The 18,895-nt window shown below is 45.8% G+C and overlaps 1 protein-coding gene across 4 annotated transcripts in view; it reads right to left on the bottom strand.

The window, feature by feature from the left end:
• Positions 1-249: 249 nt before the first annotated feature.
• The window catches only part of clstn1 (calsyntenin 1), a 30,635-nt gene continuing 11,989 nt past the window's right edge, over positions 250-18,895 (bottom strand). Inside the window, exons 3-19 of one of the 4 annotated variants that reach the window (XM_052050977.1) lie at positions 15,949-15,978; positions 14,408-14,603; positions 13,979-14,187; positions 13,393-13,542; positions 12,980-13,165; positions 12,644-12,892; positions 11,806-11,927; positions 11,546-11,708; positions 11,278-11,328; positions 10,092-10,249; positions 9,827-9,975; positions 8,914-9,158; positions 7,343-7,513; positions 7,129-7,274; positions 6,921-7,056; positions 5,430-5,614; positions 250-3,521 (exon numbers count right to left, since the gene is read on the bottom strand). In XM_052050977.1, the coding sequence (XP_051906937.1) occupies positions 3,327-3,521; positions 5,430-5,614; positions 6,921-7,056; positions 7,129-7,274; positions 7,343-7,513; positions 8,914-9,158; positions 9,827-9,975; positions 10,092-10,249; positions 11,278-11,328; positions 11,546-11,708; positions 11,806-11,927; positions 12,644-12,892; positions 12,980-13,165; positions 13,393-13,542; positions 13,979-14,187; positions 14,408-14,603; positions 15,949-15,978 (2,741 nt within the window). In that variant the 3' untranslated portion in view covers positions 250-3,326. The remainder of the gene's footprint in view (positions 3,522-5,429; positions 5,615-6,920; positions 7,057-7,128; positions 7,275-7,342; positions 7,514-8,913; positions 9,159-9,826; positions 9,976-10,091; positions 10,250-11,277; positions 11,329-11,545; positions 11,709-11,805; positions 11,928-12,643; positions 12,893-12,979; positions 13,166-13,392; positions 13,543-13,978; positions 14,188-14,407; positions 14,604-15,948; positions 15,979-18,895) is intronic. The other 3 variants (XM_052050983.1, XM_052050982.1, XM_052050984.1) reach the window with 3 other exon arrangements.

The following is an 18,895-nucleotide window of genomic DNA, read 5'->3' as shown; positions in this document are numbered from 1 at the left end:
GGCTTTCCAAATACTAGCAAATCAGTTAACTTATGATTTCATAGGCTGGTGGGGCCTTGATTTTTTACAGTGAGCCCACTGATTTAGATTTGTTATTTCCAAAATCAACATTTAGGAACTGCATTTTGTATTTACTTGTGTTGTCTTTATTAGTTACGCACATTTTCTTGATGGTCTGAAATATTTAAGATGACATTTGTGTGTGTTGGGAGGGGGGGGGGGGGTGGAATCATAAAACTGACAGCAAAATTCCATCTCATTCTCCTTTATTTTGTTCACGAGCAAGCATCAACTTGACTACACTTTTGCCCGTCTATGGGCAGTAGAAAAGTGACAGTAGCCCCGACAAGCACAAAGGAACCTTCCACCACCAACTCGCAATTCAAACTCCACATTTTGGGCAAATGTCAAAGAAAATAAACCGAAAGAAAAGGCTGGGGTATCGGAATTGTGGATGTGTGAAAGAGCAAAAATAGGTTGACGTCTCCGAACTCCAGTCTCACACAAATATGAAATGTTCACCAACTCGTGGTTCATGCGACGTTATTATTGTTTCCTTTTCATTGGATGGCTGAGACATTCAATCGGGGGAAAGTGATGTGTCGCTCAGTGTGGCTAATCACAAATGTGGTTTGTTTGTGTGTGCACGCGGGTACTGACACTGACCATTAGGATATATAGATTTTCCCCCCGTCCCCAACCTTAAAAAGAGTCACAATACCCGTACACGCGCGCGCGCACACACGGGTTACTAATGTATGCTGCCAAAGCTTTGTCATTACGTACTGTACATCTGGTTAAAAGTGGATTTAGTACAATATCTATCGAAGAAACACAATGGCTCTACGTCAGCTACACAACAACATGGACACATTAACGGTGTGTAAAACTAGCCACGCTCTGACTTTTTTTTTTTAGACAGTCTCATTTAGTTCAGTAAGAAACCTAGCAGTTTGCAGTTACAAATGAACAACAACTTAAAACGCCAATATCATAAGCAGGGCTAAATTGTTACATCTGCTCCTTACACCGTGACCAGCAAAAGGCACTCCCATAATCCGGCCTGCAGGGGGCGCCAAGGAGACTGCACAAAAACAATTCAAAGCGTATTTGCATGCAAAATGACATTCTTCTCTTCAGGCTCTTTCACTCAAAAGATCTCACTCCAGAGCCGTAATAGACGATCCCGAATTTACCCCTCTGTGGCTTTCACACAGATTCCAGACAAGCAGTATATTGCCGCAAAGGTCAATCGGTCATTCGACAGAAACTATACTTTCAAAACAGCGAACAACTCTAAAGACAGACAATCACACCAAATCCCTCCCGATTTCCCAAAAGTGAGAATCAGCACGACTGATGATTATTTTTTCATCTGTTAAAAAAGATGAAAAACGTTTTATTCCTTATTGCTTTGTTGTAATTTTCTCATATTCTGACTTTGTGAATTAAAAAGCACACTCGCAGTGAGCCAAATGAGAAAGAAAACATGGTGATGACCTTTACTGAACTATTCTAAAAAAAAAAAGTATAGTGTATTTTAGCTCCGCTGTCTAACGACAGGCAGAACAATTAAATGCTCTTCCACTAGATCAGGGATGGACAACTGGGGGTCTACAGGCTTCACACAATCTGTATGGCCCCTTGATTAATTTTTAAAAAACTGGGATCTTTTTTAAACACCCATCCCCAAATATCTTCAAAAAGAGCTGATAAAAATCTAATACAGTCTACAGTATATTAAAAAATTGCAAAGCAAGGGGGATGAGTATGTGTGTGCGTATGTCTGTGTGTGTGGGTGGAAGGGGGGGGCAACTCCACGGGTGCCAAACTGCTAATCCGCAGGGGTCGACTGCAGCTTTAAGTTGAAATATCACCATTTAAGTTGCCCATCCCTGCACTCAATGGCAAATGGTCCAAATGCTTGTTGTCATTTATACAATGTAGAATAGCTTTGTGTTCAGCAAAACAGGAACAGATTTTCCCACTGAGTCAGTCATCATTATTTCCCAAAACACTGCATACGCTTTTGGTGATATTTTGGTTGATGGTGATATTTCTCAAGTAAAATTGTCTCCATAATTATTGCAAAAGACAGGACTATAACGGCCGCAATGTCCTGGACCTTCCGGGAAATGGGGAGGGTTGGCATCAGTCATCTGTCTCCCAGTGCTCTTTATACACAAGTAAATGGCAGCTTGAACAAGCAGTGTACAGTCAAAGGGGCCCAAATCTGCTCTTCGTTCATGTGAGTGAGATTTATATTTGAGGAACAATATATACAACGTTGTCTGGGAGGAGAATGAAAATGGAGTCACTCATTTACAATAAGCAGAAGGACATTGCGTTAAACAAAGCGAAAGTGTGAAGTCAAGTTGCCCAATATTAAGTCCAACACTCAATTGTTACTATTTGGAGATAAATGCTTGAATATTAGCTCACATTAAAACAGCTGCTCCGCGGACAATTTGCCGTACAGGTGACAAGAAGCTTTACCTGGAGCTGGTTTTCTCCTTTGGGAATGACACTGAGGATGGTTGTCTTCAGAGCTGTTGCCGGCAACCGTCATCCATCTGCACCCTGTACATCCCATCAGGCGGGAAATAAAAGGGACGCGTGTTCAAGCAAAAAGAAGCGCGTGTCCTCTGTGCACAGAGGACAGCGCAAAGGGGGTGAAAAGAAGAAAAAAAATCCAATACAACGTTGGTCATGAAAGCCGACACTTTTGTACACATTTTCAGCGACATGCTACAACCCGCGTGACACAAATAGTAAGCATCTGTAGATATTGGACCCTGTGGCTTAGGCCTTCACAAGCACGTTGACTAATTACATGGTTTCTTAATATTTACAAACATCTTTAAAAAGCAGTGGATCTCTCTACACATAAGACTTCTTCATGCACTAAAAAGGTTCAAAAGCAAAGAAAAACAAGCAAACGGTTGTGAAAAGCGTTAATTCAAGTCACTGCTCTACCAGCGGGGATTTTCAGCAGCAGAAACAAATCGAGAAATGATTCCGAAGCCTTGTGTGGGAGAGAAAACTAAAAAAGTGCACGGTTGGCTTCCTCACACACCGGAAAAGAAATTTTGGCCAAGATTTCCTGTGAATGCAAAGAGAATAAATTAAGTAAAACAAGCCGCTGATGACGACACAACACCGAGTACGGCCACTAAGATGACAAGAGGGAAACCTTGACCGGGATCAATTTTTTTTTTTTGTAACTTTGCGGCTCTTTGTCATCCTGTGGTGAGGATGAACATCTGAGTGAGTGAGTGCAAATTAGTGATGTGTGAGTGTGTGCGTGTGTGTGTCTGAGTGTTGTTCTAGTAAGTGAGGGTGGAGTCGTCCCATTCCAGCTGCTGCTGTCTGCTGGCCCCCTGCTGGTCCTCCTGTTCGCCGCCCTCGTCATCCTCACTGCTCTCCGACTCGGCGCTCGTGATGTCATCTTCCTCGCCGTCCTCACTCTCCTCTTCCTCTTCCTCCTCCTCCTCCTCACTGCTGTGCTGGTCTTCGTACGTCTGCGTACATGAACAGGCGTCGGTTAAAAAAACACTCGAGCCTGCGCTCGTGCTGACATCCAAGCCATTTTAAGGCGCTTTGCCGTGTAGTCGGCGGCGTGATGTAAAGGCCATTTGCCGGCATCTTCGCCCCTTCCCGACTCCAATCTCAGTTTTTTCGAGGGTGATGGCAAAAAAAAATATGACAGACTGATAGAGAAATCTATGAACAAAATTGTATCATGTTTAAAGTTTCGGTTAATTTGGGCATGTCCAGCGCAGAGGTGTCGGCCGTTTGGGCGGAGGGCCTTTTTCTTGAGTAATCACATCAAAGCAAGGGGGGGCGAAGGCTAGATTCAATCAGAGAGTGGGAATAAACAAATTGGGAACAAAGAGTTGTTGAATACCAAAAGACAGTTTGGGAACAGTTGTCGCGCCTAGGTGGACATTAGTCATCAGCAAAGTCTGTGACTTGTGTATTCGGGTAGATCAGATCACTACCGAGGGGCCGGACCGGGGGGCACGGTATGCTAATCTCTGGGGCAGTGTCTTTCTTGTATTTTGCAATAAAAGTTCGAACCGGCGGAGAGAGAGCCGAGTGTGTGCCGAGTCCTTTCTTTAACTTTGTCCGAGAAAAATCTGACACAGACTCAGAAAAATGTCCCTTACAAAACGACGTGCCATTTCTCATGGGCAGGCCTCCAGCGAATCCAAAAACCTTCTCGTTTGGGTGAGCACCAAATTGTAGATACAGTACCTTTTCAACTCTTTCTGAAACGCCTTAAAACACCACAAGATGGCACAGACATCTGTCTAATACAAAAGCAGAGGTTTGGTAACGTCTTGCGTTATTTGCGTGCAAAGGAGCTATGTTGAAATGACGGGAGGAGTTTCAGCAAATCAAGCCAAAACCCTGTCTAAGCCACAAGTAGTCAATGGTTGAGCAGTATTGCCGTGTCATTTTTACATTTGAGGACAATGCGAACTATAAATACATGCGGGTGTTAGCTAACCCTGCTCCATCGTGTCCACTTTTACTGCAGTGGTCAGCTTTACGTTACGCTCAACCCTCTCCAAGAAAAAAAGTGTATCTCCATCTAGGTTTTAACCTCCACGTGCCAAGAACTGCTGCAATTACAGGAGACTTCATTGGTGCTGTAAATTGTGTTCAATGTGATTTGGTTTTCACAGTCCGCCTTTACTCCTTGTACTACTTTGTAGCTAAATATGCACACCTGAAAACCAAGGCAAGTGTGCAGTGTAAAAGTGCTAAATGCTCCCATTTCGACAGAACAAATGCTTAAGACTGCATAACTGAGACAATTCTGTTAGGGATAAACCGATTATCATCTAGGCTGATTATTGGCACCGATATTTGACAAATTGGCTCCTAATGTCGGTTAAGCCTCTATTCCGTTTTCGAAAGGCAGCGAATGTTGAGTTCTCGTCAGGTTTCGTCCAAGGCGACACATGACCGCGAGACATTCGCCTGTACTTTTCTTGAATTTTGAACATGTTCAAAATTCCGTCGTGACAAGAAAGAAAAAAAAAAACCACACAAAAACTCTTGGTGAATGACTGACGAGCACTTGATGAGCATTTGCGACCTTGAACGAACCCCGACGAACCATGAGGTGAACGCAAATTTTATTCATTGTGACTAATAATTGCAATCGGTGTCAGAGCTGAAAATAAAATCAACAGCAACAAATATGTATGTCATGAAAGTATGTAGCTCCTCTATGACTGACTGTGTGTCTTTTATGCAAATGATCAAGATATCAGTCCATAAATAAGCCCCCTCTCCATCCCCAGCAGCCTGTCAATCACGACAGCGCGGTGAGAAAAGTAGGGCGCTGACAACACGATCACGCAGTCGCAGGAAAACAGCTGCCTTCCTACCAACCACCCAACATTTTTGTCATTTACCTCCATGGGGTTGACGGTGATAGTGAGGGCCGAGTCGTCCCAGTCCATTTCGTTCTCCTTGCCGTTCTCCTGGTCCCTCATGGTGCTCTGGTGTGCGGCCCGGATCCGGAACACGCCCAGGATGATCATGAACACCAGGAAACTGACGCAGACGACAATGACGATGGTGGCTGCGCTGGGAACCACTGCAAAAACACACACACACACACACGCACAATGAGACCGGTCTGATTTTTTATTTTTATTTTTTTGAAAGCCCGCTCAGGCTAAGAAGCGGCCCTGCTTAGCGTTTATTAACGTTGTGGAGGCCCTCTCGTGCATTGGCAGGCTTAGCGAGCCCGACAGCCTGGAAGATTATTGGAACCTGGAAATAAAAGGCGGTGCGCAGATGTCACAGGCTGCACTGAAGTGTAATCCCTAAACGTATGTCATTAAAAATAAAAATAAAAAAGGAGGGTGCGGGGGTGCGGAGTGGGTTTAAATGAACATTGACTCATATGTCCTACTTGCAGCATCAGGAGCCATGTGCTTCTTGACTGGTACTCGTAAGAGGGAGCACATAACTCCTACTCTGGCATCCCTTCACTGGCTCCCCATTCATTTTAGAGTTATATTCAAGATCCTCCTCTTTGTTTTCAAATCTCTGAATAATCTGGCGCCACCTTACCTCTCTGAGCTCATCCGCCCCTACACACCTGCCCAGCGCCTCAGGTCTGTGGACCAGTCTTTGTTAGAGGTACCAAGAACTAAACTGAGGCTCAGAGGGGATCGAGCCTTTTCTGTTGCTGGTCCCTCTCTCTGGAATGACCTCCCACTGAACATTTGGCAAGCCTCCTCGCTGCCCATCTTTAAAGCCCTCCTCAAAACTCACTTGTATTCTTTGGCGTTCGACTCAGCATGACTTAGATTTGTTCTTGATTTTACTGCTTGGTGCTTTCCACTGCCTTTATTACCGATTCGTCTTACTGTTTATTGTGTATGTTAAATCGCTCCATGTACAGCACTTTGTATGCAGCGATGGCTGTTCGAAAGTGCTCTATAAATACTGTTGACTTGATTTGACTTCTCACTAAACTTAATATAAAATCAAATTATAAAACATTGGGGAGACTTTTTTGATATGGCATGGATTTCCAGATGGGTCGTCCACTTAAATAAAATGGACGCTTTGTTTTTTCCTCCGAGGAAGGTGCCACTGGGTGTCAGCGAATAGCTTTGCTAGCACGAGGTACCAAGATTGGATTGCCATGTGGTGGTTAGGCGAGGGTTGCACAAACAAGTCAAGTCAACAGTATTTCTAGAGCACTTTCAAACAGCCATCGCTGCATACAAAGTGCTGTACATGGAGCAATTTAACATACACAATAAACAGTAAGACGAATCGGTAATAAAGGCGGTAGAAAGCACCAAGCAGTAAAATCAAGAACAAATCTAAGTCATGCTGAGTCGAACGCCAAAGAATACAAACGAGGCCGGCCCATGCCGCAGTACCTGACGACTGGTGAGCGTTGACAAGGTTGTGGCCAGACAGGTCCACGGACGCCTGATGCATGGGGCTGATGAAGTTGGGCTGCACCATGGCACTGTGGAAAGGTTCCATGGCGCTGGCTGTGTGAATGACGTTCACCTGGAGAGCAGACACACAAACGACACGCGTCACATCGCAGTCACGAGACTAAACTAGCCAGTTCAGTCCTACCTCGACCTTGAAGTCGTTGCTGATGTAGCGACCGTTCAGCTCAGAGCACACCAGTTTGAATTTCCTATCGAAGAGCGCCTCCGTGTGCCAGTTCTTATAACGGATGAGATGCAGGACTTGCTCGTAGTTGGCCATGGTGTTCACGCCTGGAGCGCGGGAAAGCATGGAGAATGAAGACGTTCAAAAGGCCGAACACGAGCGCTACCGTCCATACCGGTGATAATGAGGCCAAAGTGGGAGGAGCTCGTCTCAAGGCCACGTTGCTGCAGCTGCTCCGTGTCTACTTCCAGGCCTTCGTGCTCTCCATCCAGTTCATCTCCTACCACGGTCACTTCGCATGTGTCCAGGTTGTGCATGATCTCCTCAGAGACCACTGTCTCTTGGACTGAAAGAACAGTAACGGCGATTTTTTTTAGTTGTGTTGAAAGACACCGAAACACAAGAAGAATCATGTCGATGCAGTGTCAAAATAAAACACTTCAAAAAGTCAAATCCAAATTATTTTACCATGCGGATTGCTAGAAACGCTTCGAGAACTATCCATCCCTCCATCCATTTTCAAATCGCTTAGGCTCACGAGTGTCAGACGGCATGCTGGAGCCTATCCCAGCTGTCTTTGGGCAGTAGGCAGGGAGGGATACCCTGAACCGGTCGCCGGCCAATCGCAGGGTAAGTCAGCGGTCATTCAAACAGAGAAACATCAACTCGTGTTTTGCGGCTCATTGTTTTTTTTTTTCCAGTGTGCAGCCTCAGTGTTGTCATGATTTTAATTCATTTTGAAAACTGCCGGCCGCTTGCCGGATACAAGCGGCCGAAATGATTTTTCTCCGCAGGGTGTCCGGGCTCTCCCTTAGAGATAAGGTGAGAAGCTCGGTCATCCGGGAGGGGCTCCGAGTCGAGCCGCTTCTCCTCCACATCGAGAGGAGCCAGATGAGGTGGCTTGGGCATCTGATTCGGATGCCTCCTGAACGCCTCCCCGGTGAGGTGTTCCGGGCATGTCCCACCGGGAGGAGACCCCGAGGAAGACCCAGGACACGCTGGAGAGACTATGTCACCCAGCTGGCCTGGGAACGCCTCGGGATCCCCCGGGGAGAGCTGGAAGAAGTAGCTAGGGAGAGGGAAGTCTGGGCTTCCCTGCTAAAGCTGTTGCCCCCGCGACCCGGCCCCGGATAAGCGGTAGAAGATGGATGGATGGATGGAAAACTGCCACTATCTGTGTCACGCATCAAGTTGCTGAGTACGACTGTAGAAGAGTGTCATTTTCCAATCTAAAAAATATGTACCAATATCCATTAAACCCCACATAATTGTACTCCTCAACTGTTATTTTCCGTGTCGAATTTGTTTGGACGTTAGAATGAAATGAAGTCTTGGAGGCTTGTTTGTTGCTTGCCTGATGCTTAATCAATTGTCCTCGTCACTCCGGTTTCAGTTTCAACCGCTGTGCAAATGTATTCTCTCCCGATCTCGGATCGCGTACAGGACAAAGCTAACAGATGGCGAGCTTCCAATGACCCCTCCCCATAATGGAGTAAACAACCTATCTGTCACTCACGCTGTCCAATCCCTTCGGCTGCATGGCATAATCCTCCCGCCACGCTGTGATTGGACTCGTCTATTAGCAGCGGCGTTGCTCGTGCTCACTGTTTTGTACCGCCTCAGCTATCAAATGACTTTTAGGCTGCTTAATAGGTGTGATGCATCTTGCGCAAGCACACTAAGGGAGGGGGGGGGGGGGGTGTTGAGAAAACGCTCATGTTCAATTCCAGCGCGCATTTCACCCACCCGTGGGGTCATCGTCCGCTCCCTCGGTGGCTTCGGACTCCGCGTCAGCCTCCACCTCGCGGGTGATGGTACTAACAATGCGCAGCTCGGGGAACAGCGTCACGCCTTCTTGGCTCTCAAATTCGGCAGCACTGCGGGCAAAGTGGTCAATGCCGCTCAGGCTGATCTTGGGCTCCTCGGGCTGCAGCACCATCACGTAACCTTCAGCGTCCGGCATGGTCACGCAGGAATCCTCGTTAAAGCACCTAGAGAGATCGGTGTATTTTATTCTCCCTGCGAGGGAATTTCGGTTACGGGCGAGACAAATTCATAAATACCTGTGATCTCTTGACAACAACAAGGGAACATATTGATCTTTAGGTTTGTACATTTCTATAGTGCGGACAACTTAATTTTAATACCCCCCTACCTCATAAAATAATTAGGGAGTAAATAACAAATGACGTCATTTAGAATGATGATAAATTACCATATTGGCCCGAATAGACGGCCCTGATTATAAGACGACCCCCTCTTTTTCAAGACTCCAGTTTGAAAAAGACTTTTTGAACAGCAAATTAATTTTGATACAGAAAACAATGACAGTACATCTGAAACAAATGATTATAACAATATATTTGATATTTGATTCAAATCTTAATATCTGAACATTTCAATATGTAAACTAAAGTGCAATCACATTGGTAAATGAATGGCTTCTGGTTTTTGGAATGTTAATTACGGTACATCATAACTTCTCCTCAGCTGCCGGTTAACCTGGCCGATCTTTGACCCACTTTTCTCCAGATTGTCGCTACGCTTCTCCATTTTCTGTTATCTCTTCTATTATTTTCCTCTCTTTTCTTTCTTAGCGCTATTTTTTATTTTCCTTCTTTGTGCTACCGCTATTTTTATTCTTCGTGACAGGGCTTACTTGACGGCGGTGGAGATGCGAAGGTGTCTGATGCCGGGCGTCGGGAACTGGCGGGAGTTCAAGTAAGAGATGTGCTGCATGACCTTGTCAAAAGCGTCAATGTCGTCCCCCTCGACAGTCAGGGAGGACTGGTTGGGGTTAAACTCCACCTGGAAGAGACGTGAACAAAATCGCATTTGAGCTACGCCAGACATGACCGGACAAAGGCACAAGGGCTCGATAAGATTAGCCAATTGGATTGCGCTGTTTGCTTTGGTCTCCTCACCTTAACCGTGGAAGCCACCTCCTCGGGCAGCTGTACATCCAGGCCCTCCTTGCAGGTGTACAAACAGTCAATAACCTTCTTGTTCTCCAACTTGCCTGAGCGAATCATCAGCCCCGCAAGGTTTCCGTGAAAAAACTGGGCCATGAGTGCGTTTCCGCCTGTGCACGCCGTCAAAGAGTTGGCGAGGATGAAACAAAGAGACAAGGACAGCGAAGAGTTAGGCGTCACGTTTCACCTTTTCGGGCCAGAACATGTGGTGCATGCAGGCTCGAGGTACAAAGGCAGTCTCAAGCTCATGCAAGTTAGTGCACGTGCCCAAATGAGGCTGGTTCCGACAACAAAATCATGGGCGATCGAATACATATACACATGCGATACCCGGCGAACGGTACGGCTTGTTTAACGCGCAACAGAACAAAGCAACTTAAAGATGACGTTGTCAAAACATTAAACCAGGGGTGTCAAACTCATTGTCGTCGCGGGCCACATTGTAATTATGGTTTCCCTTGGAGGGCCGTTATGAATTTTGGGAATCCATATAAATGTTTAATCACCTCCACATACTACTTGCACAGCATAATTGGATAACTAGTTTTAAAATCGGACGTCAAGAATAACGACTGTTATTCTGGATTACATATGACGATTTGAAATTTTGGTTAATATTTTAGCAAGCATCATGAAAACTTGACATGCTTTTTTTTTTTGGTTTTGCGGGCCACATAAAATTATGTGGCAGGCCAGATCGGGCCCCCAGGCCTTGACTTTGACACCTGTGCATGAAACGATGCATCCTGAGGGACTGGGATATTCCAGACGGACATATCCATTACTGATGAGGTGACGTAGTCTAGAGTGTCAAACTACTGTCTCTGTGTCTGAATGTTTCGCTGTCATCTGACTCGGATTAACATCCATTAGCGCTGTCAGGATCAGGCGATGAAAGAGGAAGCCGCACTCAGCGGTGCGTTTTGTGCTCATCGTGTGTGTCGTACAATTGATCTGGTCGGATGATGATGTAAAAAAAAATGATATCATGGCAACATGCTTGAAAACAAAAATGTGTCTGCAACTAGAATGTGCGTGGATAATTCTAGTCGAAGTGGCATGAGGATGCAGTTAGCGCGGTGGGACAAGGCAGACACACGGAAGTATCGTATCTGAGAAGGGAAAGATTTTGGGCAACCTGAGGAAGACTCAGAGAGTGTCTCAGTGTCATTGTCATGTCCCGAGTGTTCTGCAGAAGACAGGAAAAAAGAGATTCGGGAGAGACAGGGAGGAAGGTTGAGGATCTTCTAGTGGGATCGAGTCCACATTGGAGGTTACGCTGCATGGTTACTTTGCAAACATTATATGATAAAATAGGAACAGACGCTTTCCGCAGAGTCTTCTCAATGTTTGCATTGCTAAAATTCCAACGTTCATGTTGTGCGACAGAGTTTTACACGTCCTACCTTGCCAGCAAGCACCAACGGTGAGCTGAGTCTCAATCCTGGAAGCATGCAGTGGGTAGTCCTCCGTGACCAGGAAGGGTTCAAAGGTTGTCCCGTCCACAAAGAGCGTCACCGTGGGGAACTCCACGTTCAGCACATAGTGATGCCACTCTTTGTCACACACCTGCAGAGAACACGGAGCGTTATGAAACCCTTGATACCATTTTGGAAGCGAAATAAAAATAGAAGCGGCTTGAGTTAATGTGACCGGAGGAGCCCACCTGGTCGAGTTTCCAGTGGAACTCGGCTGGTTTGTAGTTCTCCGCCTCCGAGGGATCTTGACGGAGGAGAAGGATCAGCCTGCAGTTGTGCACGTAGAGGGAATAGTGGTGCCTGTTCAAGTCTGCAGGGTGGATACGACGGGACACGATCATATGAATTTGGAACTTTTGTTATTATTCACATTATTCAAAAACCTTTGACAGAAACGGATACATACAACAACCAAGCTGTGTTCATTCAAAGGCAACAACGGTCTCGAATAAACTGCACGTTCACATCGGCAAATAATCAATTGAACATAAAATGACCTCGTCTGCCATGACAGCTCATTCAATTTATGACCGCATATGTTGTACCGAATGGTGGTGGCGGGGCAATAATGGCGGCGTGATAACAGGCAGTACAGATGCACGACCACACGGACGTAATCCTTCTTATATAAGATGGGGGGGATGGAAGTTGATGAGCCATCAACACATTTCTCTGTGACTTTCTAGTCAATAAGATCCGGTCGTTTTTTTTTAGCTTCAAATAAACAACCAAAGACAATAAAAGAGAGGTGAGCAAGAACTTGGCAGGGGTCAGAAGGAAAAGATACGAGCCAGCCCGCCCGTGGATGAGAGGACGAGAAAGGCTACAATTTTCTGAGATCGAAATAGAAAAAAATTGTGAGAACAGATATTGCCTCTCATGAGGCCAGCGAGGCTATTTTCATTGAATCACCTGGAAAGAGGACCGGACGCCTATTAGGAATGAGGTTTGATTTTCGCAAATCATTTACATTTAGAATATGAAGCTGTTTCCAAAGTGCAATCGAACCTTCACATACGCAGTTACCTGTCTTGTCAGAATTGCAGAGGATGGTCTCCTTTTCGTGGGCCCCGGGGCCATGTCTCATCCACACCGATATAGTGAAGGGCTCCTTCAGGCTGGTGCTCACCAAGCCGTCCGGAACCTTGATGGCCTGGGTGCCGTTGAACTCAAACACCTGGTCGCTGTCGTGCCCATTATCGGTGGGTAGTCCTATCGTCCAGTTGGTGGAGCTGCCGGGTGCTGGCAGCAGCTCAACTGCACCGGAGCTGGCTCCTAAATGTTTTTTGGGGTTTTTTTTTTCCAATTAGTCAGAGAATCATTTCCAGTGGACTCCCGCTACTCCGAAAATAAGCTCCTTACCGCACAACTTGTGCAGAGACTTCTCAGAGTAGGTGTCGCGGTCACATCCCTTTCCAATATGGTTGGTTTCGAGTTCAATTGTGGCTCTGATGGACGTAATTGGCTCGTCACAGGTCTCCAGGTGCATGCTGGGGAAAAGAGCCAGGCTGCCCGTGCCGGGCTCATATTCAATCCTCTTATTGAAGCCTGAGGGCAAGAAATCGAGGGAGTGTGACAAAGGTGTCCTTCAACGCAGCGATGATAAGGCGCGGCAGTCGATGCTGGACTTGTCTGCACAAGTTAGGCTAAAAGAAGCACTTCCTGTCCAGGCCAACGCAGACTGAGCATTCTGACAAAACAGCGGTTGACGTCAAACTCTTTCTTTACGCACATATACGGTGTGCTGCTGAGCAAGTCGGGGAGCGTGTTGATACCTTGCCAGCTGGGTTTGCAAGTTGGCTTGACGCCGATCTTGACCAGGACGTCTTCCGAGGCGCGGTTCTTTCCGCAGTCGTAAGCGGTCACAGTCAGCTTATACATGTGCTCTCGGTCATAGTTGAGTTTCTCTGTGTTCTTGATGAGGCCTGATGGAAACAAGAAACATCGCCTGCCGTTCGAGTTGCTGTTTGTTGAATGTCAAAGCTGGGGTGAGATAACGTGACTCAAACTAGTCATTCCTGAAACTTGGATGCTGATAAGCAGTAGTGACAGCATCATATAAAGATTAAAAATTAAATAGCACGGGATAATGTTTTAACATTTCGCTTCATCTGTGAGTGCAACAGCTAAAATTCGAAATGAAAAATAAATACTGACTGATATTACAAAAACGGTGGTATAGCCTGAATAGCAGACCAGCTTGGATGACATTTCCTTGCCTTTGTCTTAGTTGGGGGGTGCATTTCGAAACGACCCGTCCAGCGGGCCCGATTGATTGCGAAAATCAATGTGCCGAGCATGATGCAAATTATGGCTCCGATCCCGACAGGGACCGTCAGGTTCATTGGCGGGAGTCCTTACCCTCTTTGTCAATGGTGAAGGGCACATCTGGCGTGACAATTTCATAGTTGCAGATTTGACTGAACTGGAAAGAGCAGTCCGCATCCACCGCCTCCACTTTCAAGATGCTGTCGTATTTCTTTCCCTCAATGACGGTGGCTTTGTAGGACTTCTCTTTGAAGACCGGCGAGTACTCGTTGAGGTCGTTCACCTGGATGTGGACGGTGGCCCTGACAAAAACAAACTCCACTTAACTCATTCACTCCCAAAGACGTTTTTAAACGTCTTTTCAGACTTGGTCTAGAATCGGCTGGTACTGAATGAGTTAATAAGCTTCGGATGCAAAACTAGTGTCGTCATTGGCCGAGGGCTTTCACGATCCAGATGACTCGTCAGAAGATGAAGCAAATTAGCAAAAGAAAGGACCAGATGGAAACTACTCAAACTGACTTGTGCGATTTCTTCATATTGGCACCGTCAGGTCCCTCTCCGCAGTCATACGCTTGGATGGTGAAGGTGTGTTCCTTCTGCAGTTCGCAGTCTAACTTGTCCTTTGCCCGGATGACCCCCTCGCCACTGGACTTGTCCAGGACCACGGCTTCGAAGGGGATATTCTGCCCGTGGATCCTGAAGCCGCAAATCTCACCTGAACAAATTTTTTTAAAAGAGTTTGCGTTAAAAACGGCTTGAAATGCATGTCGTTTCTTATCTAATTGTTCACAGCAAAATGTATGAATTAAGGCAAAGGAAAAAAATTATAAAAAGATCAGCCACGGGTTTTTAGGAGCCACGGTTGACGTTTGAGGGGTGGGCGGTGTCTGTGGAGGAAGCCCAAAAGCACTTTTATAGTTGGGTGAGCATTTTCAAGGGGAGTTGGGAAGGGGGGTGGGACATTCAATAATATACAGAAGACGGCGTGTTTTTGTTTCCAAGCCATTTTAAATAATTGTCAGCATTCAGTCATGCAGGCAGAAACCAAAAAGATGTGCTCAGGCATTTCACAAAAGTATGCTCGTCGTCTAAGAGAAACCCAAACCTCCAAAATGAGAACATCTCAGAGCACTATCAGTGGTGACCTAATTCTTTTTGTGATGAATAAAGGTTACGAGCTATTCGTTAGGAAAATGTGCAGAACATAAGGCAAAGAAAAAGAAAAGAAGATGGGGGGGTGGGGGCCTTCAATTTTATGAAATTCAAAGATAGCGTAAATTCAGTCGTAATTCCAGGAAGGAATGTCACCACACTGCTCTGTGCATTTCCTACATTCAACCACAGTTTTCTTTGCAAAACTATTGTGTAATTAATTCCCAACCAATTAAGGGGACTAAATCTGCATATTTAAATAAAAAGTACTGGATGAGAACTGGGGTTAGAAATATCAACTTGCTTGCATCCGTATCAAATGACAACTGCAGCCATGATAATGGGATATATTAGTGGTGGAGATTAAAAAAAAAAATTAAAATCCACTCGGGCAAAGATGCAACAATAGCAGAGAGTTTGCATTGGTTAACAATCTCAGCAGCTTTCATTTGAAGAGTTTACAATTAGAAAAAAAACATCAGGCACAACAAAAACACTATTCTTCAAATATTGTTCAGAATTTTTTATTTAAAAAAAATATATATATTTAAATATCCAATCTGGTGAAAAGCCGCTGTTTTTGAAGCAGCCTTCTGTTTTCCTGGTGACAGCTGAAAAAACTGTTAGGGTCTGCAAACTGCGAAGGATGCCTCATGCACAGATATTTCTAATTTAATAAGCCCCACAGCATACTCTTCATCCAGCTATCAAAACTCTGAACTATTCTTTGGTCAAGGGAAGGAGGAAAAAAAAAAGAAAAAAACCAACATAAAAGTCGAGAAAACCAAATGGGTCAATTACGGAGCAAGGCGGGCGTGGCGTTTCTGTGTGAATGTGCAGATGCCATTTTGTGTTAGTGGGTTAATAGTAACAATAAGCAGAAAGCAGAAGAAAGAGCCCAAGATCACCTTCTTCGGTGAGGGTCACCTCAAAACTCTCTACAGGGAGGGGAGAGAAGATAAACCGAGGTCAGTTAAAGAAGCGTTAGAAGCTCAGAAGACAAGAGAAGACAGGAGTGAACTTACTGCATGGCGGTTTTTGTGTTTGAAAGCTCACTTTTAGCTCGGTAAGGAAACAAAAAAAGCCTTACAAATGGTCGGGTGACAGAGTGACAGAACATATTGACAGCTGGTATTTCATCAGATAATAGGCCGGCGCATTGGCAGTAATGAACATCGCTATGACACATGCCTGCGCGATGTGTAAACACCTTTAGCACAGCACACAACGTCTGGCATCTGTAAAGCTGAAGTTGATGGTGAGACTGGATGCAGCATTTGAGAATTGAGGACGAAAAGCTTGTAAACATTTCGGCATTGACCCAAAGAGAAAAGTCAGAGAGGAGTTGGACAGAAAGTGTTTCATGTGGATTATTTATTCATTTTTAAGTCCATCCATTCATTTTTGAACCGCTTTCTCCTCACAAGGGTCGCGGTGGGTGCCGGAGCCTATCCCAGCTGTCTCCGGGCAGCAGGCGGGGGACACCCTGAACCGGTTGCCAGCCAATCGCAGGGCACACACAGATGAACAATTATCCACGCTCACAATCACACCTCGGGACAATTTTTAGAGTGTTCAATCAGCCTCCCATGCATATTTTTGGAATGTGGGAGGAAACCGGATTACCCAGAGAAAACCCACGCAGGCCCTGGGAGAACATGCAAACTCCACACAGGGAGGCCGGAGCGGGGATTGAACCCGGTACCTCTGCACCGTGAAGTCGATGCGCTAACCAGTGGATCATCGGGCTGCCTCATTTATTCGTACAGAGGCTTAATGAATGAATGGATCTCATCGTACAAAACTGCACCATCAAAAAAAAAAAAAAATTGAGTTTCAAGACCCGAGTGTCAACCTCGACAGTAAAAACGCTAAAAAGGATAATAAGTGGGCGTTACTTTTAGCAGCTGACCAGGAGCAGTCATGCAGTCCCAATTGTGGGCCTCAGTATTCACTACCACCTCAGTGTTCAGCCCTAATGACCAGCACACAAAGACTTCATAAATTCCTCAGCAGCACAGCCTAGATCGGCTGTCACAAAAGACCGCTAACGCTCCGCGATGCAAACATGTACAGTATATTCACCTGCTAAATGTGTTGCAGGGACAGTTTTTCAAACCGGGCCCATCAAAAGAAAAAAAAAACAGTCCTCTTGCTATTAAAGAGTAAAATATTCACTCTTGAATAAATACCTCGTTGTTCCGGCTGCACAAATGCCTGGGTGTAAACAATTCAAGCTCCATTAGCCTCAATTCAAGTCGTCATGCAGATATGGAAAGACGCCCTGAATGTCAGACTCGTTTGAGGGCTCGCGCTTAGTGAGATGAGCTCTCCGATGGGATTTTCTCTTATCTTCCTGATTTGAGAGCGAGTGATTGGGCTTCAACGGCCTTTGACAGTGAACTGTACTTTTTGGGCACAGATGGAAAGACTAGAAGGCGGCTGGCACGACACCGCCAGTCACCCCTGCTGCCACGTGAAGCCAGGCTGCCAGCTTTTGTCCACGGGGAGATACTTCACATGGACGTGCCGACTATTCACGTCAGATAGGGAGGCCTAGCGAGCAGGAGTGCAGGCTTCAAATTCGTTTCGGTTTACCAATGTCAACACACAAATGTTTTGGAGAGGCAAACCCCGGCTTCCAAGTATAACAAATAGTTCACATCTTTCCCGTGTGTTCTACAATTTATTCATTCATTCATTCATTCATCTTCCGAGCCGCTTGATCCTCACTAGGGTCGCGGGGGGTGCAGGAGCCTATCCCAGCTGTCTCCGGGCAGTAGGCGGGGGACACCCTGAATCGGTTGCCAGCCAATCACAGGGCACACAGAAACGAACAACCATTCGCACTCACACTCACACCTAGGGACAATTTAGAGTGTTCAATCAGCCTGCTACGCATGTTTTTTGAATGTGGGAGGAAACCGGAGCACCCGGAGAAAACCCACGCAGGCCCGGGGAGAACACGCAAACTCCACACAGGGAGGCCGGAGCTGGAATCGAACCCGGTACCTCTGCACTGTGAAGCCAACGTGCTAACCACTGGACTACCAGGCCGCCCCTACAATTTATTTATTTGGTTATTGCACATTAATCAACTCAACAATAAACAGTGTAAATGCGTCGGACTTAGCATAAATGCTAGTTTGGAGCCCGTAGTCCCGAGCAAGGCGGTTTTCTAAAATAATAACAACAGTTCAAATTCATTGAAGATCAAACTCTCGTATCTGATATTTTTGATTAAGGAAAGACAAAGAAAGAAAATAAAACGGGTTGAGATGTACCAATTTGTGACTTTGTGGCTCTGTTTTTGGGAGGCATTTGGTCCCGCTTGTAATTTTGTTGAGGGGACACGTTTCAACAGACGAATGACACAAAGCATGATGCTGCCGCTCACATATGAGGCGAGTCCGAAAAGGTTCAACGACTGTTGTCGCAAGAGATACATTTCAAACCCAAAATTATAAAACTATGAACTCGACATCGAGAAAGAGGAGGCGAGAGTTGCGGCAGGACCGCTGCTCCACCCTGAATTTTTTTCCGAGAGTTTTACCATGACCTGGTACAGTGCACTCCGCTTAATAGAACACCATTGGGCCGAAGCGCTTCTGTTCTACTAAGCGGAGTTTCTATTAACCGGAGACACTTTATTAGGTACACCTTCAGACACGTCGACGACCAAGTTACGCACGCAGAAAACCCCCTGCTGACGAGTTAGAAGAGATATTTCGACTGTGGACGTCCATATCTTTAATCAAACAACAAAACAACAACTTTAATCAACTTCAGTCAAACATCTCAAATCACGAGAAAAATTTCGTTACTTTTGTCTGGAAACAGGAGTCCGTAATTTTG

Source organism: Hippocampus zosterae, chromosome 2 (genome assembly GCF_025434085.1).
Source record: "Hippocampus zosterae strain Florida chromosome 2, ASM2543408v3, whole genome shotgun sequence".
In the NCBI taxonomy this organism is placed as follows: Eukaryota; Metazoa; Chordata; class Actinopteri; order Syngnathiformes; family Syngnathidae; genus Hippocampus; species Hippocampus zosterae.
The sequence above is the reverse complement of the archived record's forward strand: the minus strand, read 5'-3'. Positions and strand labels throughout refer to the sequence as shown.